At 48.0% G+C, this 26,677-nt stretch overlaps 2 protein-coding genes and 1 long non-coding RNA gene across 5 annotated transcripts in view; 1 reads left to right on the top strand and 2 right to left on the bottom strand.

The window, feature by feature from the left end:
- The window catches only part of SPPL3 (signal peptide peptidase like 3), a 114,234-nt gene extending 110,523 nt beyond the window's left edge, over positions 1 to 3,711 (bottom strand). Inside the window, exon 1 of the mRNA XM_087943078.1 lies at positions 3,347 to 3,711. Within this exon, the coding sequence (XP_087799204.1) occupies positions 3,347 to 3,369 (23 nt within the window). The 5' untranslated portion in view covers positions 3,370 to 3,711. The remainder of the gene's footprint in view (positions 1 to 3,346) is intronic.
- A 14,708-nt stretch (positions 3,712 to 18,419) lies between these two features.
- Positions 18,420 to 26,677, bottom strand: part of LOC148129624 (uncharacterized) — a 15,354-nt gene continuing 7,096 nt past the window's right edge. Inside the window, exons 1-3 of one of the 3 annotated variants that reach the window (XR_015745288.1) lie at positions 25,320 to 26,213; positions 24,070 to 24,275; positions 18,420 to 18,665 (exon numbers count right to left, since the gene is read on the bottom strand). This is a non-coding gene — a long non-coding RNA (uncharacterized LOC148129624). The other 2 variants (XR_015745290.1, XR_015745287.1) reach the window with 2 other exon arrangements.
- HNF1A (HNF1 homeobox A) overlaps positions 23,430 to 26,677 on the top strand; it is a 30,571-nt gene continuing 27,323 nt past the window's right edge. Inside the window, exon 1 of the mRNA XM_087943068.1 lies at positions 23,430 to 24,098. Within this exon, the coding sequence (XP_087799194.1) occupies positions 23,767 to 24,098 (332 nt within the window). The 5' untranslated portion in view covers positions 23,430 to 23,766. The remainder of the gene's footprint in view (positions 24,099 to 26,677) is intronic.

The following is a 26,677-nucleotide window of genomic DNA, read 5'->3' as shown; positions in this document are numbered from 1 at the left end:
CCAAACCAGCCACAAGCTATCACATCAGAATACAAGAGCTTCTATACTTTTAACTATGGATTATGTAAACAAATAAATATTGTTGAATTTCCCTATGCTTAATTTTAATAGATAAATCTATGCTTTAATATTGCAAGGGAAAAATGTATGCTCACATCTTCCATGATATTCATAATTTTACCTTTATCACATCTTACGTTCATACCTAGGGCACTGTCTTTCTTCACTGGGAAGGTGGTTCCAGCCTTTTAATTATTTTGGGTGCCTTGGTTGTCTCTTTCCCTATGATACAATATCCCATTTTTCAAGTATAATGGTGACCAGGTCTGCACATAACTTTCCAAGTGTGGTCCAACCATATTATAGTGGCTAGTTAATATCTGGTTCCTTTAAGAATTTATTGGTTGGAACTTAACTTTTTCACTGTACCCATATAATACTCTGGCTAATAATTACCTTGAGTTATCCACTATGTAGCTCTTCCTTGTCACTCATCACCAACTTAGATTCCATCATTGTACACAAGTGAAATTTTTGAGAAAAAAATGTGCCAGATACTTTTTGCAATTGCAAACCACATCTTCCATTATTCATCCACTTTGGAGAGATTCTTTCGAAGTTCCCAGTCTTATTTTGATGTTACAACTGATATCACTGGCAAACTGACCAATTCTCTATTTAATTCTAAGTCCAAATAAATTAAAAGTAACTGTCCAAATATTGTATCCATTTTGAACATATACAAGCTTGCTGACCTCTTTGTAGAGGCCATGTTGGTTCTTAGAGCAAGCTTGTTCTCCTGTATGTATATTTAATTACTGCTTCTACAATAATGTTTTTTTATCATTTACTTAGAAAGAATATTATAGGCCAGTCAATCCTGCCTCCCTACATCCTTTTAAAACCAGTTAATGATTTTCTAGTTTTCAGAAAAAGATGTCAAATATTTTTGATAGAATAATTCTTTAAGAACTTCCAAGTGGATATTGTTGTGACACAAGATTTTTTTAAAAAATTTATTGAGAGCCAATGTGGGTTAGTGGTGAAAGCATTAGGGAGGAAACCAGGAGTCCATAATTCCTAGTCCTGTCTTGGGCACAAAGTCACCTGGGTGACCTTGGACACTTTCTCTCAACCCGAGGAAGGACTTGTCCAAGCAGTCTCCAAGAATCAGACACAACTGAATAGAAGAACAAATGAGGGAATCTTAGTGCTCCCTGAGCTTGGATGTTTCCTTGCATCTTCTGATGTTGTTAGCTAGTTGGTAATGAAATGTCTGCAAGAAAATAATTAAGTTCAGACAGCCCCAAAGACCCCTAATTTCAACCCTGAGCTACAAATATTCTTCCTCTAAGAACAAATGTCATTAATTATTATGGGAGTCAGAAGGACTGAAATCTCAATTAGGATGTTAGCTTTAGGTCATTTTAACTGGCATGTAATGGCCAAAACGTAACATTTCAAGTCAATATTCTTCTAAGTATTTAGTTACCTCAATTCAGTCCAACACTTATACTCAGGTCAATGGTATCACTGCCTCACAAGCATCCAAGCTTTGGAATTAAGCCTACATTCCACTAATTTTCAGCCATGTGACATCAGCTTAATTTATTTTTATCCCGCTTTTATTTTTTTATAAATAACTCAAGGCAGCAAACATACCTAACAATCTTTCCTCCACCTATTTTCCTCACAACATCCTTTGTTAGGTGAATTGGTCTAAGAGAGCAAGTCACTCAGTTGGCTTCCATGCCTAAGGCAGGAAAACTCCCAATCTCCAGGTTTCTAGCATTAGTACCTTAACCAGTAACCAAAATGGCTCTAGCCAACTAACTGATGCTAACCTTACAAAAAACCACCAAAGGAATACGAAAGAGCATTCCTTGACACAATAGCCATCCAAGCCTTTCCATTTACTGTTTTATGTGAGAATCTCATGTATGAATACTAAATTCCCAACCATAATTAAAAGCATGGTGTAATATTATGTCCATTCACTTACAATGAAGCCCATTAGTTCTTAGCTGTTTTCACACATTACACTAAACAATATACCATCATTTACTAAGTACAGTGCATGGGTTTGCAGCATCCAATAATCAAAATATATACCTACTGTTTTAACAGCTGTACCATTTATCCAAATTTTAATATTAATTAATAATGTTAATAAAATATTAATAAAAGTAATATTAATATTCTTTTAACAGGAATATTCTAAACATTGTAAACCACTGGAAATTTGCTGGGCTGTCATGTCATAATACATGTCAGATTAGTAAATAAATAATGAAATCAAGCTACATTAGTGTGAACTGTAGTGTGAATCATGCCTCTGTAAGAGTTCATCATAAAGAGGCATTAACAGAAAGGGCAGCGCTGCCTCTCCTCATAATTGCAGATTTCAGGGAGATTGTGAGACTCGTGCACAGCTGCAGACCCCCCTTTTCCCCCCCACTCATCACGCAAGCAAAGCAAGGTTGCCCCACAACTAGACAACTGGCGAGGAGCCCCCATCGGCATGACAATAAGAAAGGCACTCAAGGCAACCCCCCCCCCTCCGCCCTTAATCCCTTTCCCCTCGGAAAATGGCCTTCCTCTACCGCTCCGGTTTTTTTGTTCTCCACACAAACAAACCTGTTCCTGGCAGAAGGGCAGGGAAGCACCTCGGAGACGGCCAAAAAAGGCGCGCCGAGCCGTTTCCCCGAGAGCAAACGGGTGGAGGCACGAAGAGGCGGCAGAAGCCCGGTGCGATGTGCGCGCAGGTGGTGGGATGCTCTGCTTGCTCCAAGCCCGGAGAGAGGAGGAGACGGTTGCAGCATCCCGGGCTTTTATCAGATGCCCGCCCAGCGGGGTTCCCAAGCCTGTCTGGCAACATGGCACGCGCGCACACACACCACACACTATACACACACACACACACACACGCACGCACACTGAGGCGCGCGGCCTCCTCCATCTTCCACCCCCCCGACTGAGCGCCCCCGAATCGGCCACTTTTTAGGCCAACAACAGGCCCCGAGCCTCAATTTTGGGGGGGTGGGGAGAGGGAAGCGCTGATGACCGAGACTCTCCCGCTGCCCTCAGCCAGGTGGGCGCCTCAGGTGCGCGCCTCCAGGTGCGCTCCAGGCCCATCGGAGCGCCGGGGGAGGAGGAGGGGTCGCTCGGGCCCTTTTTTCCTCAGGGGACAAAAGCTCCCAGGCCGGAGGCACCCGGGCTGCCCCACCACCAACCGGAGCGCGGCGCCTCGGGAGCTTCGGGCGGCCCGTGAAGGGAAGGGTCGGAGCCGGGGCTCGGCCAGCGGGGCTCCCGGGGAGGCGGGGGCGGCGGCGGCGGCAAAGCTCACCAGGAGTAGGTCTGCTCCGCCATGGCGCCGGCCCTTCTCCTCCTCGTCCTCGTCGTCCTCCTCCCGCTGCCGCTCTCGGCTCCCTCCGCGTCTCGCGCTCAGCGGCGGCCCGGCTGCGGCTCCCGGCCCATCCTGGCGGCGACAGCGGCGGCGACGGCAGCGGCGGAGGGCTGGGAAGGCGGTCCCCGCCCAAGCGGAGGCGGCGAAGCCTCAGCGGCGGCCGCGCCGCACAGACCCAGCTGCGCTCCAGTGCCGGCGGGCGCGCCTCATAACCGAGCAGGAGGGCGCGGCGGCGGCGGCGGCGGCGGAGGGAGCGGGCCGGACGAGCTCCTGAGGGGAGGCCGCTCGCTCGCTCGTTCTCGCGCGGAGGGGGCGGGGCTCGGCGGGCGTGGGGCGGGGCGGAGGCGCGTCGCCCGCTCAGGCACGGACGCACGCACTCACGCACGCCGGCGGCGCGTCACGTGGCCCAAACAGGCTCACATGCCTCGGCGCAGCGCGTCGGGAAAGACAGCGGCGCCTGGCGGAGAAAGGGACGAGCGAGGAGGCCCCGCCTACCGAGCTGCGCGTGCGCCCTGTGCTGCGCTTGTGTGCGTTTTTCCAGTCCTGCCCGAAGGGATCGCGCGGAAGCCGAGTTGAGTCCGCGACCAGGACGCTGATTGGGCTGCCCAACGCAGGGAGTCCCGGGCTTCCCATATCTCTCGTTTTCCGGACAGTAGAGTCCCTCTGGAATCGTCCTTCCTGTGTCCAAACAAAGCCAGGCCGTGCTTCTCACCCTGCTGGCTGGGGAATTCTGGGAGTTGAAGTCCACTCCCCTCTGAGGAGAAATGCCCAACGGCGGAGGATGCCCAAAGGGCCGTTTGGAGTCAGGCCGGAGAGCTGAGGAAGACCCCGCCAGCCCCGGCCTTCTCCCTTTTCCCCTTGCCTGGCATGTTTTCCTCCCGTTCAGGCTCTGTAGTTTTCTGGGCGAGGTTTTTCAGAAGTGCTTTGCCATTGCCTCCTTTCTAGGGCGGAGAGTGAGTGACTGGCCCAAGGTCTCCCAGCTATGCCTGAGGGAGGACTAGAACTCGCAGCCACCCAGTCTCTTGCCTGGTGATGCCTTAAGGCTTAAGCTGGCTCTCATTTACTGTCGCAAAATGTTGCTTGGAGGGCTTGGGCAGCCGATGTGGAGAGCCCATTGGCGCCATGGGAAAGGCACCAGGCTAGAAATGGGGAGACGGTGAGTTCTAGCCTTCCCTCAAGCACAAAGCCAGCTGGGCAATCTTGGCCCATTCGCTCCCTTAGTCCCAGGAAGTAGACAATGGCTCACAGCACTTTTGAAAAATGTTTTCTTGATTAAATGTTTTTAACTGTTGGTAAACCATTTATAAAGTCGCTGAGAGTCAGCATATAAATTTAATAAATTATTCTAACATCAATGGCTCTGCATCAGGCTGGAAGGAAGTGTCAAGCAGCATGCCACAGGGATCTACTGTAGGTCTGCAATTTAATATATTAATAAATGGCTTGGATGTGGAGTTAGGAAATATGATTTATCTGGTTTGCTGATGAACCAGATTTTTTCCTTCGAAGTCATCTTTGGTTCATTAGAAAACAGTATCCAGTTTAAGCTACAAGTAATCTTTATTTGGTCAATAACCACCACAAAATAGAAAATAACATTTAAGATTCAGAGGGTCTTGGGATGCTGGAACAATGAATGGAAACCAGCAGGATGAATTCCAACAGGAGCAAATGCAAAATCCTGCATTTGTATAGAAAATAATAATCAAGGCATGGATATAGCATGGAACCTTATGGTCAGCTGTACATGTCAAAGGGAATGTGTGTCAAAAGTGTGGTCCTAGGAAATAAATACAGTCCCAGGCTGCATCAACGGGCATTGATACATTTCCAATCCATACAGGGGTTTAAAACTCAGTATATATTAATCCCTGATATTTCACCCTGTTTGATAACATAATAGCAGTGCAGATCTGTGCATAGTGCATCACACAAAAAGTATCTTAAGTCAGGAATTTTGCCACAAAAAATATCAGCCAGAGTGGTATTTAATCCAGAGATACAATCCATCCTGGGATTATTACACTGCTCAAAAAAATAAAGGGAACACTTAACACAATGTAACTCCAAGTCAGTCACACTTCTGTGAAGTCAAACTGTCCACTTAGGTAGCAACACTGATTGACAATCAATTTCACATGCTGTTGTGCAAATGGAATAGACAACAGGTGGAAAGCAGAGGCAGTTAGCAAGACATCCCCAATAAAGGAGTGGTTCTGCAGGTGGTGACCACAGACCACTTCTCAGTTCCTATGCTTTCTGGCTGATGGTTTGGTCACTTTTGAATGCTGGCAGTGCTTTCACTCTAGTGGTAGCATGAGATGCAGTCTACAACTCACACAAGTGGCTCAGGTAGTGCAGCTCATCCAGGATGGCACATCAATGCGAGCTGTGGCAAGAAGGTTTGCTGTGTCTGTCAGTGTAGTGTCCAGAGCATGGAGGCGCTACCAGGAGACAGGCCAGTACATCAGGAGATGTGGAGGAGGCCGTAGGAGGGCAACAACCCAGCATCAGGACCGCTACCTCTGCCTTTGTGCAAGGAGGGACAGGAGGAGCACTGCCAGAGCCCTGCAAAATGACCTCCAGCAGGCCACAAATGTGCATGTGGCTGCTCAAATGGTCAGAAACAGACTCCATGAGGGTGGTATGAGGGCCTGATGTCCACAGGTGGGGGTTGTGCTTACAGCCCAACACCATGCAGGACATTTGGCATTTGCCAGAGAACACCAAGATTGGCAAATTTGCCACTGGCGCCCTGTGCTCTTTACAGATGAAAGCAGGTTCACACTGAGCACATGTGACAGATGTGACGGTCTGGAGACGCTGTGGAGAACGTTCTGCCTGCAACATCCTCCAGCATGACTGGTTTGGCAATGGGTCAGTAATGGTGTGAGTGGCATTTCTTTAGGGGGCCACACAGCCCTCCATGTGCTCGCCAGAGGTAGCCTGACTGCCATTAGGTACCGAGATGAGATCCTCAGACCCCTTGTGAGACCATATGCTGGTGCGGTTGGCCCTGGGTTCCTCCTAATGCAAGACAATGCTAGACCTCATGTGACTGAAGTGTGTCAGTAGTTCCTGCAAGACGAAGGCATTGATGCTATGGACTGGCCTGCCCGTTCCCCAGACCTGAATCCAATTGAGCACATCTGGGACATCATGTCTCGCTCCATCCACCAATGCCACGTTGCACCACAGACTGTCCAGGAGTTGGGGGATGCTTTAGTCCAGGTGTGGGAGGAGATCCCTCAGGAGACCATCCGCCACCTCATCAGGAGCATGCCCAGGCGTTGTAGGGAGGTCATACAGGCACGTGGAGGCCACGCATACTACTGAGCCTCATTTTGACTTGTTTAAGGACATTACATCAAAGTTGGATCAGCCTGTAGTGTTTTTTTCCACTTAATTTTGAGTGTAACTCCAAATACAGACCTCCATGGGTTGCTCAATTTGATTTCCATTGATAATTTTTGTGTGATTTTGTTGTCAGCACATTCAACTATGTAATGAACAAAGTATTTAATAAGAATATTTCATTCATTCAGATCTAGGATGTCTTATTTTTGTGTTCCCTTTATTTTTTTGAGCAGTGTATTTATTTCCTGGGATCACACTTTTTTGACTTTCATTCCCTTTGACATGTACAGCTGACCATAAGGTTCCACAGGGAAAATAAGAAAAAGAATATATACTAAGACAAACTAAAATGGCTACACTTACAACAATTTCGGGCTAGACACCTTGCTATATCCATGCCTTTATTTCAAGAATAGACATCAGGCAGAACTTCCTGATGGTTCAAGCTGGAAGATAATGGGAGCCCCTTTCATACAAAGTGGTGAAATCTATTTTGCCGGTGGTCTTTGAGCAGAGGTTGCTGGTCTTAAGACTTGGCTGCTTTGCAAAACTTAGGGGTAAAGTTGATTTCAGGTTGTTGGTCTTTTCTGATGCCGCATTATATTGCTTTTGGTTTTGCTCTTATTTGTATGGTTTTAAGTTGGTTAGCCCTCAGAAGTCATGTTTGCAAGATTGGTGGCCGTATAAATAACTTTAATTAAAGACATTTGCTAAATATTTCAGTGAATCTTAGACCAGCCTGCTTAGACTGAATGACTTCTAAAGCATCTTCCAACCGCACAATTCACCCTTGAACTCACCAGTGCATAAATACAGCTTTGCTTATGTTGTTGCTGTTTGTGAGGAGATCGGAAGAATTAACCAGTGGTACAGCTTGCCTTCAGAAGTTGAAGGTGCTCCATCACTGGAGAATTTCAAGAAGAGACTGGACAGCCACTTGTCTGAAATGGTCTAGGCTTAGGGTCTCCTGCTTGAGTAGGGGGTTGGACTAGTCACTAGATGACCTCAAAGATCCCTTCCAACTGTGTTATTCTATCTTCTATGTTCTAAATCAATTCCCTTTCAAGTCCTAGCCAGGTTTTGTTTGCCTTCTTAAATCCCAATAAGGTTGGGCTAAGTCAAATCTTGAGGCTATTTCAGAGAATGGTGACAGTGATATATATATTTTTAAAAAGGCTGCCTTAACACATTGTCACCAACGTTCTTTAAAAGAGAGACCCTGGATGAAGTTCCTTCTGCAATCTAATAGCACAAGCCCACATCAAAGGTGACAACCAACACCTTGAATTTTTCCCAGAGGTGAACAGGTAGGCATTGCAGCTCTCAAAGCAGTTGTGTTCCATGGACAAATCAAGGCATAGCCGGCTGCAGGTTCCAAGTGATCTAATGTCAGGCCCAAAGCCAAGAATGATGATGATTCAGAGGTGATTCTTCCAAGCTGAGTTCTTTATTATTGTGTGTCTATAGATAAAATCTTGCCAGATTGAGGATTCTACTATCTGCATATATTCTGGGAAGAGTATGTAAGTAAGTATCTGACAAATACTTAATAGAATATTTTCTTTTGTCTTATAACACAAGATGTATAATTGTGAAAGCAGCAAGATTTAAAAAAAAATAGAAAAGAAAGGAAAAGAAAGAATTGCAGCAAATGAAAGGCCACAAATGGGTTTACCCCTTTGATTAAAAAAACCTCTAACATTTATTTTAAATTGCACACTGTAAAAAAGAGTTGCTGTCATGCTTAGAATTTGGACCTCTATAACCCAACAGATAGACTTAACATGTCCGACAAAGACCGGGAAAAATTATTCCTTATTTTGCTATCAACTACCACCCTTATACCATGGCACCTCATGATGTAATCTCTGACCAGCTGAGCATGTTCTGCAACAGTCCCAAAATACATCCAGAGAAGTGCAGCCCACAGCAGATGAAAACACGCTTGTACCTGGCGCAGAATGCCTGCCTCCTCATGGTCCCATCTAGACGTTCATCCCAGCCTGTGAGAACACATGCAGCATGGGTCAAGGGCATTTATGTTTTTTCCCCAAGAATTAAAGTGGTCAGTTGTCATTAGTTAAGATGAACTGAGGAATGAAGGAAAATTGGATTCAGAATCCAATAGCTTTGGTTGTTTTAAATACATTTTATTTATTATATGCTTGCATAATTAACAGTCTTTAATCTTAATGAAAAAATATAAAGAACCCTCTTTGTACGTGACTTACAGCCACAATTGAACCCAAAATTTCTGTTGCTAAGCAAGTGAAATGAATTTTGCCCCATCAACGACCCTTCTTGCTACAGTTAAGTGAACCACTGCAGTTGTTAAGTTAGTAATATTGTTAGGTGAATCTAGTATCCCCATTGACTTCGCTTGTCAAAAGGTTGCAAAAGGGAACCAGCTGACCCCAGACACTGCAACTGTCATAAGCATCCAAAGTTTTATCACGTGACAGTAGGGATATGCGATGGTCGTGTGAAAAACTGTCATAAGTCGCTTTTTTCAGGGGTTTTGAAATCTTGAATGGTTACTAAACAAATGATTGCAAGTTGAGAACTACCTGTATTCAAGTGGTTGGCTTTGCCAACACTAAACTCCGAGCTGTGGTGACACAGGGGTTAAAATGCAGTACTGCAGGCTACTTCTGCTGACTGCCGGCTGCCAGCAGTTCGCCAGTTCGATTCTCACTGGCTCAAGGTTGACTCAGCCTTACGTCCTTCCGAGGTCAGTAAAATGAGGACACAGATTGTTGGGGCAATAGGTTGACTCTGTAAACTGCTTAGAGAGGGGCTATATAAGTCTAAGTGCTATTGCTATTGTTTTAACTATGTTCTGTGAAACAAACCCCAAAGATTCACATAGAACATTGCCCCATATATGGCAGTTATGATCCCTAGGAGCAGAAATTAGCACACATTGTGGCTTCTTGCTATGTAGAATCCAGCTGCTGGGTTAAAGAAGGGTTGGCAATGAGCTTCTCAGCCTTAGCAACTTTAAGATGGCTGAACTTCAACTCCCAGCCATACTGAATTTCCCACGCCGACTGGGAAATTCTGAAGTTCAGCCATCTTAAAGTGGCCAAGGTTGAGAAATACTGGGTCAGAGTGTTCTGTACAAGTCAATTTACATACTCGTAGCCCGCGTCGCGATTGGTCAAGGCGCGCGGCACCGGATTGGTCGAGCGAGCCGCACTGATTGGTCCGCTGCTAGAATCCCCGCGATTGGTGGAAACTAATCGCGGGAGATTCAAGCGGTCATTGTCATGGCCGACCGCCGCGGCTCGAGAATAAAAAGCCGCAGTTTTTCCCTTCCAGTTTAAGCTGTATCAGGAGCCAATAAAGAGCTGAAACCAAGTCACTGACTCGAGCTTCCTTTCTCGACGGACACGACACTGGCGACGAAGGTGGGATCCAGAGAATAACCACCGAGCACGTGTCCCGAGGAAGACAAAGGACCGACGAGATGGCCAGCATGACCCCACCAGCACCTTTCAACCCCGCTACGAGGACTGGGAATCGTACACGGATAGATTCCTGATGTTCCTCGAAAGTAGCAATTTGAAGGATGCGAACGGGCAGAAGAAAAGGGCCGTCTTCCTCACACACTGCGGGCCCGCAGTGTTTAAGATGGCCAAAGCCCTCGCGAAGCCCGAGGACGTGAAGGCGATGGACTGGGCCGATCTCGAGCCACTCCTTCGAACCACTACGCCTCGCTGTGCCCATCCTCATCCGGCGGGATGAGTTCTATCGCGGAACCAGCGGCAGGACGAGAGCATTAGCGACTTTATAGCCGCCTTGCGAGACCTAGGGGGATGTGCGAGTTCAGGGACCTGGACGATGTCCTCCGAGACCGCGTGGTCCTAGGCCTCAGGGATCAGGCACTAAAAAGTCGACTGATGGCGAAAGGCAACATCGACCTCGGGGACGCCCTGGCCGAAGCTTCCGCAGCCGAAGCCACCCGGAAGTCAGCAGCCAGACTTCGGAGGGCAGACAACGGGGACCACACTGAAACCCCGAGACAAGCCGACGAGAAACCACCACACACCACGGGGACCTGGACTCCGCCTCCGATACCACGGACGAGGAGGAAGACGTCCACCACTACAAACAGGACGGGACCGGCGAGATCAACGGGTCGTAAGTCGGGGAACCAGTGCGCCGGGTGCGGGGAAACCACTTTCGATCCGAGTGCCGTTTTATCGACGCGATCTGCCGGCAGTGCAATAAGAAGGGCCACATCGCCCGAGTCTGCCGACTCAAAAGACACACAGCCCGCCGGCGAGAACCAAGCAACCGGGGGCGAGACGACACCCCCGAGAACCAGAGATCGCTAAGCCGACTATCGCTGGAACCGAGACAACCGAGGACGACGGAGCGGGGAAGGCCGACAGAGAGAAGAAACCCACCAGACGGTCACCATCGGCCATGCCGAAACCACGGATGCCCGGAAGGTCTACGGAGGTGAGCATCGAGGGCGAACCATGCCGGATGGAGGTAGACTCGGATCCTACCTCTCCATGGTCGCCTGGAAAGAACTCAAGCGCCTGGTGCCAAACATCCAGAAAAGAGGACTGGAGAACCAGAAACTGATCATCAAGGACTATCAGGGGAACCGCATCCCCGTCATTGGGACCGACAGTTCGTGGTGACCTTCAAAAACCACGCACCGCGAAACTTCCCTGACTATCGTGGACCGGAACCGACCCAGCCTTTTAGGACTCCAATGGTTCGCGCCACTGGGATCGAGGTCACGGGAGTAAACCACACCACAGAGGCCGACTGGGAGCAGCAGCTGGCGAGGGACTTCCAAGAAGTATTCGACGGCACCCTAGGCAAGTACAAAGGGCCCCTATCTCTTTTAGCCTAGACCCAAATGTCGCCCCATACGCCTAAAACCCAGACGGGTGCCTTTTGCACTCCGGAAGAAAATAGACGAGCAGATTGACAAACTCGTCAAACAGGGGTTTTGCAGCCAATCGACCACGCCCGGTGGGGAGACCCCTATAGTCACCCCAGTCAAACCAGATGGGTCAGTAAGGATCTGCGGGGACTATAAGGCCACCCTCAATTGCGCCTGCAACAAAGCGCCTACCCCGTCCCAGTAGTGCAACACCTATTACACTCGCTGGGGGGCAAGGTCTTTGCGGCTCGACCTGGCGCAAGCCTATCAGCAACTGCCGGTCGATGAAGAAACCCGAGGCGCAAACAATAGTCACCCACCGGGGAGCGTTTCGTTGTAACCGACTCCAGTTTGGAGTCAGCGTAGCCCCAGGAATTTTCAGAGCCTCATGGAGAGACTGCTGCGAGGAATCAAGGGGTGGTCCCCTACTTTGACGATGTATTGGTGTCAGCAGCCAACCAGGAGGAACTAGAGGGTCGCCTAAGGAGGTACTAGAAAAATTCAAAGGGGCCGGGCTAAAGGTGAAGAAAGAGAAATGCCAGCTATACACAGAGCAAGTCGAGTTTCTGGGGTACCTCCTAGACCGACATGGCATCCACCCAACCGGAAGCAAGGTCAAAGCCATAAAGGAAGCCCCACACCCAAGAACAAAACAGAGCTGCAGGCATTTCTGGGACTGCTAAATTTTTACAATGTGTTCTTGCCCCAAAAGGCGACAGCGGCGGAGCCTTTGCATAGGCTCCTGGACAGGACGGCCAAATGGACCTGGGGAAACGGGAGGACACCGCATTCAAGAATACCAAAGACCTGCTCACCTCGGATGCCGTCCTCATTCAGTATAATGAGACCCTACCCATCGCCACATGCGACGCCTCACCATTTGGCGTCGGCGCTGTCCTCAGCCATACACTCCCAGACGGAAAAGAAGCACCCATCGCTTTCTTTTCAAGAACACTCAGCAAACCCAAAGAAACTACAGCCAATTAGATAAGGAGGCACTGGCCATCGTCGCAGCAGTAAAGAAGTTCCACGAGTACCTCTACGGCCGCCGATTCACCCTCATCACGGACCACAAGCCGCTGCTAGGCATCCTGGCGGGGAACAAGGCCACCCAACATCCTATCCCCCAGGATGACAAGGTGGTCTGAGTTCCTCGCCGCCCTACGACTACCGGCTCACACACAGACCGGGTAAGACGATCTCCCATGCAGACGCGCTGAGCCGCTCGCCGCTTCCCGACCTAGACGACGATCCAGCTCCCACGACGACCACCCTCAGCATAGAGACATTGCCGGACCTACCCATAACCGCGTCAGACATTGCCCGAGAGACTAATAAAGACAAGCGTCTGGCGCGGGTATTACATTGGGTAGCAAAGGGATGGCCAGAGAAAGACAGCGATGATGCATTCAGGACATTCCAAACCGGCAAACAGAACTGTCACTACAGAAAGGTTGTTTGTTATGGGGGACAGGGTGGTCATACCGAAAAACTGCAAAGGAAGGTATTACAATTATTACGAAGAAGGCACCCGGGATTGTGAGGACTAAAGCTTTAGCCAGAAGCTATGCTTGGTGGCCAGGTATGGACAAGGAGATCGAGGCCTGGGTAGCCAAGTGCTCGCGCTGCCAAGAAACCAGACCAAATCCCCCGCAGCACCAATTTTAGAATGGGAAACGCCCAGGGACCATGGTCGAGACTCCATATAGACTTTGCCGGGCCCACAAAAGGGAACACATTCCTCATCACGGTGGATGCTTACTCCAACTGGCTGGAGGTAAGCAACATGAAGACCACCACAACAGATGCGGTAACCAAGGTCTTAAACAAACTCTTCGCAACCCACGGTCTCCCGGATGTCATCGTGTCAGACAACGGACCCCAGTTCACCTCGCTGGAATTCGAAAGATTCCTAGCGGAACGAGGCATACGACACGCACTGACAGCGACGGCGCATCCGGCCAATGGTAGGGCAGAACGGATGGTTCAATTTACAAAAAGAACCCTCAAAAGATCGAACACGGGGACATACAAGAAAAAAATAAATAAAATGCTCCTAATACAACATATCACCCCTAACACAACGACTAACAAAAGCCCGGCAGAATTACTAATGGGGAGAAAACTAAGGTCACCACTCGACAGACTACACCCCACATACAACCCGGAAAAACCCCGGACTCATCTAGCAAGCACCGGGTTTTTGCACCAGGCGACGCAGTCTATGCAAAAAACCTTACCGGAGACCCACTATGGGTACCGGCAACTATAACCCAACTGACAGGACCCCACTCCTACCGGCTACAGACAACCGACGGACAAACATGGAAACGCCACATCGATCAAATAAGATCAAGAACAAAAACACAACCGACACGCAACCAAACACAGACGACCCCGATAACACAAACCAAGAGGGAGGGAAGACACAGAGGATCAAATAGGAAATAACCAGCAATACTCACCAGTCAACAGCCAGCCCGAAGTCTCACCAGGAAGGAACAGCCAGGCCAGCTCAACCAGCCCGGAAAGACCAGGCAGGAGCGGCGAAAGTCGCAGCTCGACCAACCCGGGTAGACCGGGAGGGAGCTGCAACAAGAGGCCCAGCGACACCTTCCAGGGGTTCCATCGACAGGGCCAAGAGAAACAGAAGTCCCGACCGAACCGGCCGGGAACCAAACAACAACTAAGCTGCGCAAGTCAAGTAGACAAGTACGAAGCCCGCCTACCTACGGGACTACGTTCGTGAGACCGAACCAAGAGGGGAGGTGTTCTGTACAAGTCAATTTACATACTCGTAGCCCAGCGTCGCGATTGGTCAAGGCGCGCGGCGACCGGATTGGTCGGCGAGCCGCACTGATTGGTCGCTGCGAATCCCCGCGATTGGTGGAAACTAATCGCGGGAGATTCAGCGGTGTCGTGTCGCGACCGCCGCGGCTCGAGAATAAAAAGCCGCAGTTTTTCCCTTCCAGTTTAAGCTGTATCAGGAGCCAATAAAGAGCTGAAACCAAGTCACTGACTCCGAGCTTCCTTTCTCGACGGACACGACACAGAGGAAGCCTTGTTGGTTACATTTTGCAATCCTGAGAATTTGCACATACTCACCCCCACTGGAACTCTGCAGCAGAGAACTGAACCTGGGGCTTCCAGCTTGTCTTGCAGTCCTTCACAGCTTTTCACATGAAAAAAAGGAACAAATTTGCCAGGAGGATTAGCAGAGATGCTATCCTTTGGGGAGGCGTCCAGCAAGGAGCAAATAGCTTGGCAGCATTTAAGTAAATGAGGCAATTCCATTCATTATGCTTATGATAATAAGACTAATTACATCATTAACCTTTTTACCAACTTTCCCAGGAGAGCTGAGAAATTTTGTAATGTATAGACATCATAATGATATGGTGGCTTTAGGCGGCAGTCTTCAAACCACTTTCTCTCAAGTAGTCTAATAGAGTCCCCCGGGTACCTTTCAAGAGGAGGAGATGGCAATGGGAGGGGGAAATTGGCTTCTTTGGATAGGAAATGGGGCTGGTTGCTAAGAGAAAGGGGCCAAGAGTTGGCAGGGAACCACCCACCACTTGGTGCTTGTCCCAAGGCCCCACGGAGTGAGGGGAGAGCCCTGGGTGGGAGCATGTTTGCAACATGCTTGCAAGATTCCACATGCCGCCTTGAGTCTGAGGAGGCGAGGAGGAATCTCCATTCTCTTGCAAGATCTTGCGTCAGTCCTGGGAAGGAATGGAGACGGCATCTTTCCTCCATTTGCATCTTGGTGTAGGTGGGGCCTCGTGTTTTGCTTTGGGAAATGAAGAGCAGGGAGCTTCTCTGCATTCAACAAGGACAGGAAATTATGCCTCCCCCCAAGCCTCTTCCCCCCTCCCAGGTCAAAAAAGATCAACCCCACCCAACTTCAAAGCTGGACAACAGACGCCGGCTTGGCGCTTCGGGCTGCACAGAAACTCTTTGGTGAGAAGCTCTTTGGTCTTGCATCTCTGCTACTAGTTCCCAAGTCTTGTGCAGCCTCCTACTCATTAAGAAATAGGCAAATGCTTCATTATTTTGCCCAATGGGTGACATAGATAGCAACAGAACCAACAGGGTCGTGTTAGCTTCAAAGAGAATACAATTAACAAGAAATCACTTGTTCAGTCCAATACAGACATATAACATTTCCGAATCTAAACTATAACAAAGATTGAAAGTGAAATGCCTAAGAGAAAAGGGAAAGTTTAGCTTTCCATCAGATCAATAGTGATGTGAACTTTGGGAGTTGAAGTCCGCACATTTTAAAATTGCCAAGGTTGAGAAACATTGATCTAGACCAGGGTGGGCAAGAGTACGGCCCGCGGGCCACATCCGGCCCGTTGGTCTGTCCAATGCGGCCCGCCCTGAAAAAAAATAGCTGCCATTGGTCTGTCCAACCCAGCCCGCCCCTGAAAAAAAATCGCTGGGCGTGGCGTATTGCCCTGTGCCGCGTGGCCCCCAAAGCTGCAAAACAGTGCGGAGCGATCTAGGGGTAGGAAAGAAAAGAAATTTGCAAAGGCCTCGGCTGGGATTTCGAAATTACCTACGAGTGCGACCTCTCCGAAGGTGAGTCCCGCAGATCCCCCTTTTTTTCCGGGGCTTCCAGGCTTAAACTTTGCAAAGGCAAAGCTTGCAGGCTGGAGCGTCTTCCCGCCGAGGAGCGGGAAGGGTTCCACCGGCGGGCGGGACGGGCTGCTTGGAGCCACCTAAAGCTAGGCCGCTGCTGGTGGAGCCTTGCCCTGCCTTGGTGCCCGCTTCCCGGCTCGGCGGTCCTGCTCGGGCGGCACTTTAAAAGCCTGCTCCCAGCCCCCGAGCAACTTCCCAGCAACTTCCGGCTTCCTTTTAACTCACGGGCGCTCGCGCCTGGCCCCGAGCTGCGCGTCAGAGGGAAGCCCGGTGGGCGGGCAGGCTGCTTGGAGGAGGCGACCCGGCGGTGCTCCGGCAGCAGCAACAGGCAGTTTCGCCCGGGCTCCGCTCAGGTGTCTGGCTGGGGCTGTCAGGAGTTGCTACCGCTGGCGCAGCTCTGTGCGGCTCCAGTCCTGCGTTGCCTTGGAAGGAAAAGGCAAAACCAGGAGCCGCTGAGCCTGAGCCTCCGGTGCCGCTGCTCCCATTGCAAAGCACCGCTGCGGCTCTTCCTTTGCCTTTCCCTTCCCGAGGCAACGCGGGACTGGAGCCGCGCGAGCCACGCCGGCGGTAGCAACTCCTGACTCAGGGGGCCTCCGAGGGGAGGGGAAGGAGGAGAAGAGGGGGGGAAGGGTGGGGGCGATTCCCAAAAAATCTTGTGCTGACCCGGCCCATCTGTCAAATTTTAAAAGTCAATGCGGCCCCGAGCCAAAAGTTTGCCCACCCTGATCTAGACAGAGGGCAATGGGAGAGATTCTCTGCAACGTGTGGTCCTCAATGGAACTGCATCTACATGGAGGGAAGAATGCAGTGGGGTACCCCAAGGCTCTGATTTAGGTCCAGGACTCTTCAACATCTTTATGAATGATTTGGATGAGGGGATAGATGGGGAGCTCATCAAATTTGCAGACGATACCAAGCTAGCAGGAATAGCCAACGCCCCAGAAGATAGGCTTAAGATACAAAAGGATCTTGACAGATTTGAACATTGGGCACTATCTAACAAAATGAAATTCGTTGATGAAAAAAGGAAGGTTCTACATTTAGGCAAGAAAAACAATATGAACAGGTACAGTATATGTGGTACCTCACTCAGTAGTAGTAACTATGAGAGGGATCTCGGAGTCCTAGTGGACAACCACTTAACTATGAGCCAGCCATGTGCTGCAGCTGCCAAAAAAGCCAACACGGTTCTAGGCTGCATTAACAGAAGGACAGAATCAAGATCACGTGAAGTGTTAATACCACTTTATAATGCCTTGGTTGGTTTGTTTTTAACAAGAGGGAGAGAAAGAAATAGAACTAGAAATAGGGAGGGAGGAAAAGAGAAAAAAGGAAAGGAGAAGAAACGCTTCCCAAGGCCTCCTTCTGACTTGGGAGGGAAAGTGGAAAATCCCCACCATGTGCTGATTCCTTCTAGATTTTCCGCTGCAGCTCACCAAAGCTTCTGCTCTGTAATAAATTGCTCCCGTTGAAATCAGGGTGCCTGCCGGAGTAGCCCAGCCTTTGGCCAGATCTGATGTTGGGTTAAAGCAGGGTGTCCAATCTTGGCAACTTTAAGACTTGTGGACTTCAACTCCCAGAATTCCTCAGCCAGCTTTGCTGGCTGAGGAATCTGGGAGTTGAAGTCCACAAGTCTTAAAGTGCCAAGTGTGGACACCCTGGAGATAAGGATGTATGTGCTAGATTGCATTCTTCAATCTACATACTCATGCCACACTCATGTTAATTGATTTAAAATGAGTTCCATCTTTTTTTTTACAAATATCTTTATTTCATAAATATTAAAATACAAACTAAGAGAGGATAGAAATAACAGGACAGATTAAAAAGTAACAAAAAAAAATCAAATAAATATAAAAGTTGATCTTTTTCATATAAAGGCAACAGTATAATACCACAACCTCTCTAGTTTAAGTGAAAATATTAAAATATTTAAATTATCTTAAAATACTAATAGTCAACACTCTTACAAAACATAATTTGGCAGTTAAATTAAAATCCATTGTCTGATGATGAAACTGCAGCATGTTATTTTATAACCCTAAAGAGAAAGTATAAATGCCTTAATCATCTGTTTTGGAGGTATTTCAAATTCAGAGGCAACTCTTGAATATTTTTTTCTTTAAGTTTTATATGTATACAACTTCAGCAGAAGGAAAATATGCCCCCATTGCACTTATGAAGTGGAATTTTGCAGGAGCCAAAGAACCTTTCAATTCCTTTGATGGAATAAGCAGAGGGTTAGAAAGTTGCTTTGTTGGGGCAGAGCCACTGACCCCACTTCCGATTTTATTTCCAGTGAACAGACGCTTCTGTTTATATCCCCTTTGCCCATCGAGCTACACAACAGACCTAAAAAGAGAGGGGGGGAAACAGCAGTCAATACAGGTACCATAAGATAGAAATTTGACTGTGGATGCCACAGCCAAGGCAGCCCTAGGTTGCATCACCAGGGGGATTTAGGTTTTAAGATCATGTGAAGTGTTACTACTGCTTTACACTGCACTGGTGTGGCCACACTTGGAGAACTACATCTAGTTTTGGTCATGATATAGAAAAATTGTGGAGGCCCTAAAAACAATGCAGGAAAGAGCATGATAACTAGGGAAATAGAGGATAAAACTTAGGATGAACAGTTGCCAGAACCAGGTATGTCTACTCTAACAAAGAGGAGGACTAGGGGACATGATCGCTGTCTTCGAGAACTTGAGAGGCTATCACAAAGAAGAGGGGATTGATTTGATATGCTGTCATATCACTAGGGGTGTTATGATAGAAGTGTTCCAATATTTGAGAGGCTGCCACAAAGAAGGGGGAGTGTCAACCTATTGCCCAAAGACCCCAAAGGCTGGAGAAGAAGTAACAGATGAAATTTAAGAGAGATCCAACCTGGAACTAAGGAGAAATTTCTTGAAAGAACAATTCATTAGTGGAATGACTTGTCTCCAGAGGTTGTGGGTGGACACAAACTGGAGATTTTCAAGAAGAGACTAGACAACCATTTGTCCAGGATGGTATAAGGCAGGGGTGTCAAACTCATGTCATCATGGTGTCATGTGACACATTGGGACTTTCCCCTCCCTTGCTAACCGAGCAGGGGTGGGGGCAGCACATGACACATCCAGGCCGGGGGCCATGAGTGTGACACCCTTGGTATAAGGTTACCTGCCATGAGCACAGGGTTGGACTAGAACAGGGGTCTCCAACCTTGGCAACTTTAAGACTCCCAATTCTGGGAGTTGAAGTCCACAAGTCTTAAAGTTGCCAAGGTTGGAGACCCCTGGACTAGACCTCCAAAGCCCCTTCCAGGCCTATGATTCTATGTCTATGACTCCCCAAAATGCTCAGCTCTTTCCTAATGACAATTTGGCCTCTTTGGAGATTCCTTCCACAGCCAATGATTCTATGATTCCAAAGGCAGACTCCAAGCAGGATAGCAGATATTGCAGAATCAAAAAATAAAAGTTGGAAGGGATCCAATGCCTTGCTCAAGCAGGAGATCTTATACCTTTTCCAACAAATAAGAGCAATTTGGAAGTAGAGTCAGGGATGTTCCTTGGACTGTTCAAGAGGAAGCTGGATAGCCATCAATGGACACCCAGGAAAAACTCATTCTGCCTTCTGCCTTAATGCTTCTCTCTCTAGGATTTCTTCTCCTTCCTTTTTCTTCTCTGAAAGGCCAGCCTGTAGAGTCCCCTTGCCTTTCTCTATGCTCCTTTCTCTTCTGCACCCTCCATTGCCTGTTTTTCTTCAGCTCCTTTGTCTGCAGAGCCTCCAAAACGGGCACCTCCTCCATTCTCCTCCCACACCTGTGTCAAGGTTGCAGCTTTATTGGCAGCCCTGCCCTGCTGACGCTGGGGAAAATCTCCGAGGAAGGGGAGGGAAGTGGCACAGAGGACCTGCCATTCTTCTAATTAGCCTATTCTTTCATAAACCTGCAGGTGGCAAAATGCTAAGGTGTCCATTGCAAGACAGTCATGGCTTAAGTCCTCCATCCAGTCACAGCTATGCCCACTAAGTTGGAGGAATGTCATTGCATAAGATGAACGATTATCATTACAAGCAGGCAGAATGACAGAAAAACAGAGTCGAAGGGCACTTGGAGGCCATCTACTCCAACCCCCGGCTCAAGGAAGAGACCCCTATCCCATTCTGGACAAATGGCTGTCCAGTCTCTTCTTAAAGACCCCCAGTGATGGAGCGCCCACAACTTCCGAAGGAAGCGGTTCCACTGATTAATTCTTCTCACTATTAAGAAGTTTCTTCTTAATTCCAGGTTGTTTCTCTCCTTGATTAGTTTCCATCCATTGCTTCTTGTTCTGCCTTCAGGTTCTTTGGAAAATAAATTGACTCCCTTCTCTTTGTGGCAGCCCCTCAAATATTGGAATACTGCTATAAGTTCTCGACTTATAACCATTTGTTTAGTGACTGCTCAAAAGTTATAACAGCAGTGAAAAAAAATGACTTCTGGCCATTTTTTCACACTTCAAACCATGATCAGCATTTGGATGGTTGGCAACTGGGGGGAATTTATTGCGGTCCTATTATCCTGGCATCCTGTGATCACCCATTTAGAACCTTCCCAACTGGCTTCTGACAAGCAAAGTCAATGGGGAAAGCCAGATTCACTTAACAACTGCAGCTTCGTTTAATAACAGTGGCAAAAAGGTTGTAAAATGAGGCACTGTCTTAACTGCCTTGCTTAGCATCAGAAATTCTGAGCTCAGTTGTGGTCACAAATCTTGGACTATCTAAAGAGTGTCTTTAAGCTGATCTGGAGCCAAGGTTGTTGAAGGCCACAGATACAGTTCGCATCATTGGCAAGAAGGCAGAGAGACCAAAACTTGTCCCAGGCAGCCTTCTTCTCCCAGTGTCCCATCTTTTTCGTACCATCCCTCCCTTTTGGACTCTTACATTCATAGATTTTAGGGTTATTGTATTTTCACTTCATGAAAGGATTCATAAGTATGCATTGCAGACTGCTATCTGTGGTTTTCTGCAACAGGGAAATAGCAGGTAGCTCCTGAATTCAGTTGTTGTTTCTATCAGGAGGTTTCAAACTCAAATACATCTGCCATTCCAAAATCCATGTCTAAAAGTCACTACCTAAGTTAGAGGTGTCCAACCTTAGCAACTTTAAGGCTTGTGGAGATCCACAAAATCTTAATGTTGCTAAGGTTGGACATTCCTGGCCTAACCTAATGTTGAATTCTCTCTTAAAACATGTCTAGCGAACCCCAAGAATCAGTTCTCTAGTAGGACACTACTCTGGAGCTCATGGCAACTAAGCATCTATACAATGTTGGCCACTCCCCTCCTCCCTGCACCAATCAGGACACGGCCTTGACCACACCCTCCACCCACAATTTACTTGCTACCCCATAAAAGCTTCCTGGTGGGCATTATGATTAGTGTGGGTGGATGAGACTGCACATCTGGAGTTTGGCCCCCAGCTTGCATTTATAAGAGTCTGGGGTGTCCCATGGTCACATGACCACATTTTACAATGGTTTTGTTGAAAACAGGCATTTATTCCTGGTGGTTTTGTGTTGTTTTTTTGCTGAAAACAGGCATTTATTTCAGGTTTTCAACAAAAAGATCCATAGGGAACAATGGGTTTGTTTTATGAACATGGAGTTCCCTTTATGACCGCTACAAAAAAGGTGGCAAAAATGGGTCTGCCCAATCATATGTTGACCTGCTTTATAACCGTTATGAATTACAAGGACTGATAGCAGTGTTCCAATATTTGAGGGGCTACCAGAAAGAAGAGGGGGTCAACTTATTTTCCAAAGCACAAGAAGGCAAGACAAGAAGCAACTAAGGAGAGAAGCAACCTAGAACACAGTAGAAATTTCCTGACACCGAGAATGATTAATCAGTGGAATGACTTGCCTTCAGAAGTTGTGGATGCTCCATCACTCAAGAAGAGACTGGACAGCCACTTGTCTGAAATGGTGTAGGGTCTCCTGCTTGTTGGACTATATGACCTCCAAGATCCCAACTCATGTTATTCTTCAGCCTCTGTTAGGGACATAAGTCAAGGACTATCTTGTAAATAAAATAACTTTTATTGTTTTCTTTTTTAGTGGGTGGAGGGAGGCTTATCAGTAAAATATCACTTTAACCACTGCAGATTAAAGCCAAATGCCTCTAGCAACTGATTGTTGCACAATTCATTGATTAACAATAGTAATTGTAGCATTCATTCTGAACCTTTACAAAGCTATTGTATAGTTCCTTAGTAAGGGAAACTAGATCAAAAGAAAAACACAATTATTGTGAAATTCCAGCCAATAATATTAGTTCACAAGTTAATGATCAACCGGGAAAACCAATATTTTGAACTAAAACAAATCAAACCTATCTTCTTACTAGCTTTCAAGGTGCCTTAGGTCTATGTAATGTGTTTGTTGTTGTTGTTGTTATATCTCTAGGTTGTTTTTGAGGACAGTAAGAGCACAATTGTGCAATTCCATTTGCCATGTTTTGTGAGGGGGAAAAGTAGCTCCACCCTGTGTCCATTTTTCACAGAGAACGTGATTTTTCTATGACCCACGACAGAACTGGAACGAACCATGATCCAAGGTTCTGTTTCACCACCATCCCTCGTGCTTGGGGTTAAAGTTGTTTCTTTCCTACAAGAGGAAAGAGGGATGTTCCGATTGGAGTCTGGTTGCCAAAGAAGGAAACAGACCGGTGAGGTCTGTGAAGCAGCCTTCAGTTCAAGGGAGAAGGTCCCATGCCGAGGACACCAAGAAAGTCACAGCAAGCAGGCAGCAGAGTATGGGACATACTCCCCCTCAATGCCTGTCCTGCAACAGGGCCCATCCAGGCTGGAGGTGGCTCTCCGTTAACCTAGAGGAGAGGGAGAGGGAGAGGAGGTTGGAGGGCCCACCTGAGATACCAATCTCCCATGGAGCTTCTACGGTGAGGTCCCTCAAGCTCTCGCCTCGATTGGAACCTCCTTTCCCCACAAATGCCAGAGGCTGTGGCGTCCTTGTCCGTCCCTGGCCCTTCTCTCCATAAGCCTTCCTCCTCTCTCTTCCTCTCCCCCATTTTCGCTCTCCCTCCCTCCCTCCTAACGCACTTTGTGAACTGCTGTCGCAATGCCGAAGTCCAAAGTTCAGCTACTTGCCTAAGCACACAGATAAATATGAACCTTGGAGAATTTGCATTGCTCCAATGTAAACAGAGAGGCGAGGGTCCCTTTATCAGGACTGGCTCAGGACAGTGGTGGGGGGACTGAGGCAGCTTTTCCTTTCCTTTTTGTTTTCTTTTTTGTCTCGGGGAAATTGGGACTGGGGGTGCACCAGAAGAAGACCTGCGGCCATTTCTACTCCACTGACAGCTGGACGGCCGGCTTCGGAAGCATGATGTAGCCCCCCAAAAGCAGCTCGGTGGCAAAAGGCGTGGGACGCGCAGGTTCCAGGCGAGGAGGGCCGTCGGGACCATGGTCTCCAAACTGACCCATCTTCAGGTGGAGCTGCTGGGAGCCCTGCTGGAATCGGGGCTTAGCAAGGAGACCCTGATCAAGGCTCTGGCGGAGTCCGAACTGCACCACCACAGGGAGAGCCAACAGCTCGGGGCGGCCCTCCAAGGGGAGAAGGGGGAGCCTTGCGGCGAGATCCCGCATCTTCCCAATGGAATGGGGGAGTCCAGGATGTCGGAGGAAGAGACCTCGGACGAGGGGGAAGATTTCACTCCTCCAATCATGAAGGAACTGGAAAACCTGAGCCCAGAAGAAGCCGCTCACCAGAAAGCCGTGGTGGAGAGATTATTACAGTAAGAGCACCTCTTGCCTCTCGTCTTCTTCTCCTCGCCCTTCTCTCTCCCTTCGTCCGTGGCTCTTGTCTTCTTCCTCCTTCACTTGGGGACCCCTTCCCCCCCAATAGGATCCCTCTGAAGGAGGCATTGGCTGGGGAGGATGGAAGGTGCAGTCCAACGCGAAGGGAGAGGGGCCTGGTGAGAGAAAGATGACCCCAGGAGTAGTTTAGGGATCCCAGCTAACCTAAACTTCAGAGGTTTATCCCAAGGCTGACCATGAGATCCAACTTCGACCGCTCCATGACATCCTGAAAGAGGGTGGAGGGGCAATGGACATTTCAGGCACATCTGGGGGGGGGGGGAATCCTTTCTCAGTAAAAGCAGAAAACAACCTTCCACATTCTGTTCTTTTGGGGGGGGGGGCATTTCAAATATTGCTCGGAGCAAACTGCATGCAGGAACCCCGTAGAACCCAACAGGGAGCAAGCTGTTTATGAAGAGCTGCGAAGAGCTGTGTTGATGGCAGAAGTACCTTTCACCTGTACTAATTGTAACCCACAGCACACGATGAAGCGAGTTGCACAAACACACAACTTACAAAGCGAGTTACTCTACAACTAACCAGCTTAAAAACAGGTAGCTGAATTTTGGGAGGGGGAATAATCCCATAGGATTAATTCAAGCCTTTGTATGAGGCCCCTCTTTTCTTGGGCAACGCGTTTGGGGGGACACATTTTGCTGCCTGACATTAGCACTGTGACTGCTCCCCCCACCCCCAGTCATGACTCCTGACAGTTTCTGTACAGGATAGAAACCCCTCCCCTCAATGCCTCTTCCCCACCTTATATTGCTTTCATTCTCCTGGATCAATGCAGGGGCTGTTTCCTGACACTGTTTTACGCTGGTTTTTTATTCTTTTCTAAAGGGCTGATTCAGGCCATCGCTAAAGTGTGGGTCGTAGGTCTGTCTGGACAAAAACTGAGGAGTCTCATACCAGGCATGTTATGAAAGGCTCCCCTGGAAAACGTGAAGCCCACACGAGCCCCTGGAGGTCTGTTGGGAGCAGCCCTCTCTCTTTCCACACCGGGCAGGGGATGATGAGTGCAAAGGCAGACGCCCCTCTTCCAGAAGGAAGGGAAGAGAGAGAGAGTGCGGGAGTCCAGAAGCCCTTCTGCCCCAGAGATTGAGGGAGCTCCCCTCCCTAGCAAAGGACAAGCATGTCCTAGTTGGGATCCTTACCTGTGGTGCAAAGCAGACAAGCTCTGGGCTTCTTCCTCCTCTTCCTCTGTGGCAGCTAGGGAGACCTTCCCCACTCGTCACCTCCCTTCGCTAATTCCCCTCCTGGGCTTCAGCTTCCAGGCTACCTGCCCTTCAGGTGACCCCTTCTTCTCGTCCCCCAAGTCGCCCTGACTCTGCCTGGAGATCTAGGGTCAGCTTGGTTCCCAACGTTTCAGGACTGGACTGGTTACTAATTATCCAGTGGCTTTATTATTTCTCTTTTGTCTTATACATTTATAAACGAAAAGGCTCAGATAAGCCTTTTGATCATTAACTTCTGATGATTTATCAGGTGTCTCTTCTTAGAGGAAAGCACAGAAGCCAGAGAACACCTGTCCTGCAAAGGGTCCTGGGAAAGCAGCAGGGCAGAAGGGGAGGGGAGTGGGGGGGGGTCAGCACTAGGCCAGGTGTTAATATATAGAATACTTATTCCATTCTCAGCAGCCGACGTATTTTAAAACATGACCTGTAGCTAGCTTTTGAATTCCTCACACCTTACAAAATTGATTACGAGTAGTCCTTGACTTACAACCATTTGATCAAAGTTACAACAGCACTGAAAAAAGTGACTTATGATCATTTTTCACCCTTACAACCATTGCAGCATCTGTGATCAAAATTCACGTGATCAAAATTTGGCCGCTTGGCAACCGACTCAGATTTACGATGGTTGCAGAGTCCCTGGGTCACGTGATCCCCTTTTGCGACCTTCTGACAAGTGAAGTCAGGTTCACTTAACAACCACAGTGCTAACTTAACAACGGCAGTGATTCACTTAACAGCCGTGGCAAGAAAGGTTGTAAAAGGGGGCAAAACTCATTTAGCGACTGTCTCAGCAACAAAAATTTTGGGTTCCATGTACCATAGTATTATGTGCTTCTTTTATATATTTTTACTACTGTTATCCAAGTACTCTATGCCATACACTAAATAAAAAAGATAGATAGATAGATGATGATGATAGATAGATAGATAGATAGATAGATAGATAGATAGATAGATAGATAGATAGATAGATAGATAGATAGATAGATAGATAGATAGATAGATAGATAGATATTATAGGTGTAGAGAGAGATGATAGATAAGTAGGTAGGTAGATAGTTAGAAGATACATAGAAGATAGATATGATAGGTATAGAGAGATGAGATGGGATGGGATGGGATGGGATGAGATGAGATGAGATAGATAGATAGATAGATAGATAGATAGATAGATAGATAGATAGATAGATAGATAGATAGATAGATAGATAGATAGATAGATAGATATAGTAGATACATAGAAGATAGATATGGTAGGTGTAGAGAGAGAGACA

Source organism: Notechis scutatus, chromosome 13, assembly GCF_049901735.1.
Source record: "Notechis scutatus isolate UNSWTSFEM ecotype Mainland chromosome 13, rNotScu1.2, whole genome shotgun sequence".
NCBI classification, from domain to species: Eukaryota; Metazoa; Chordata; class Lepidosauria; order Squamata; family Elapidae; genus Notechis; species Notechis scutatus.
The sequence above is the reverse complement of the archived record's forward strand: the minus strand, read 5'-3'. Positions and strand labels throughout refer to the sequence as shown.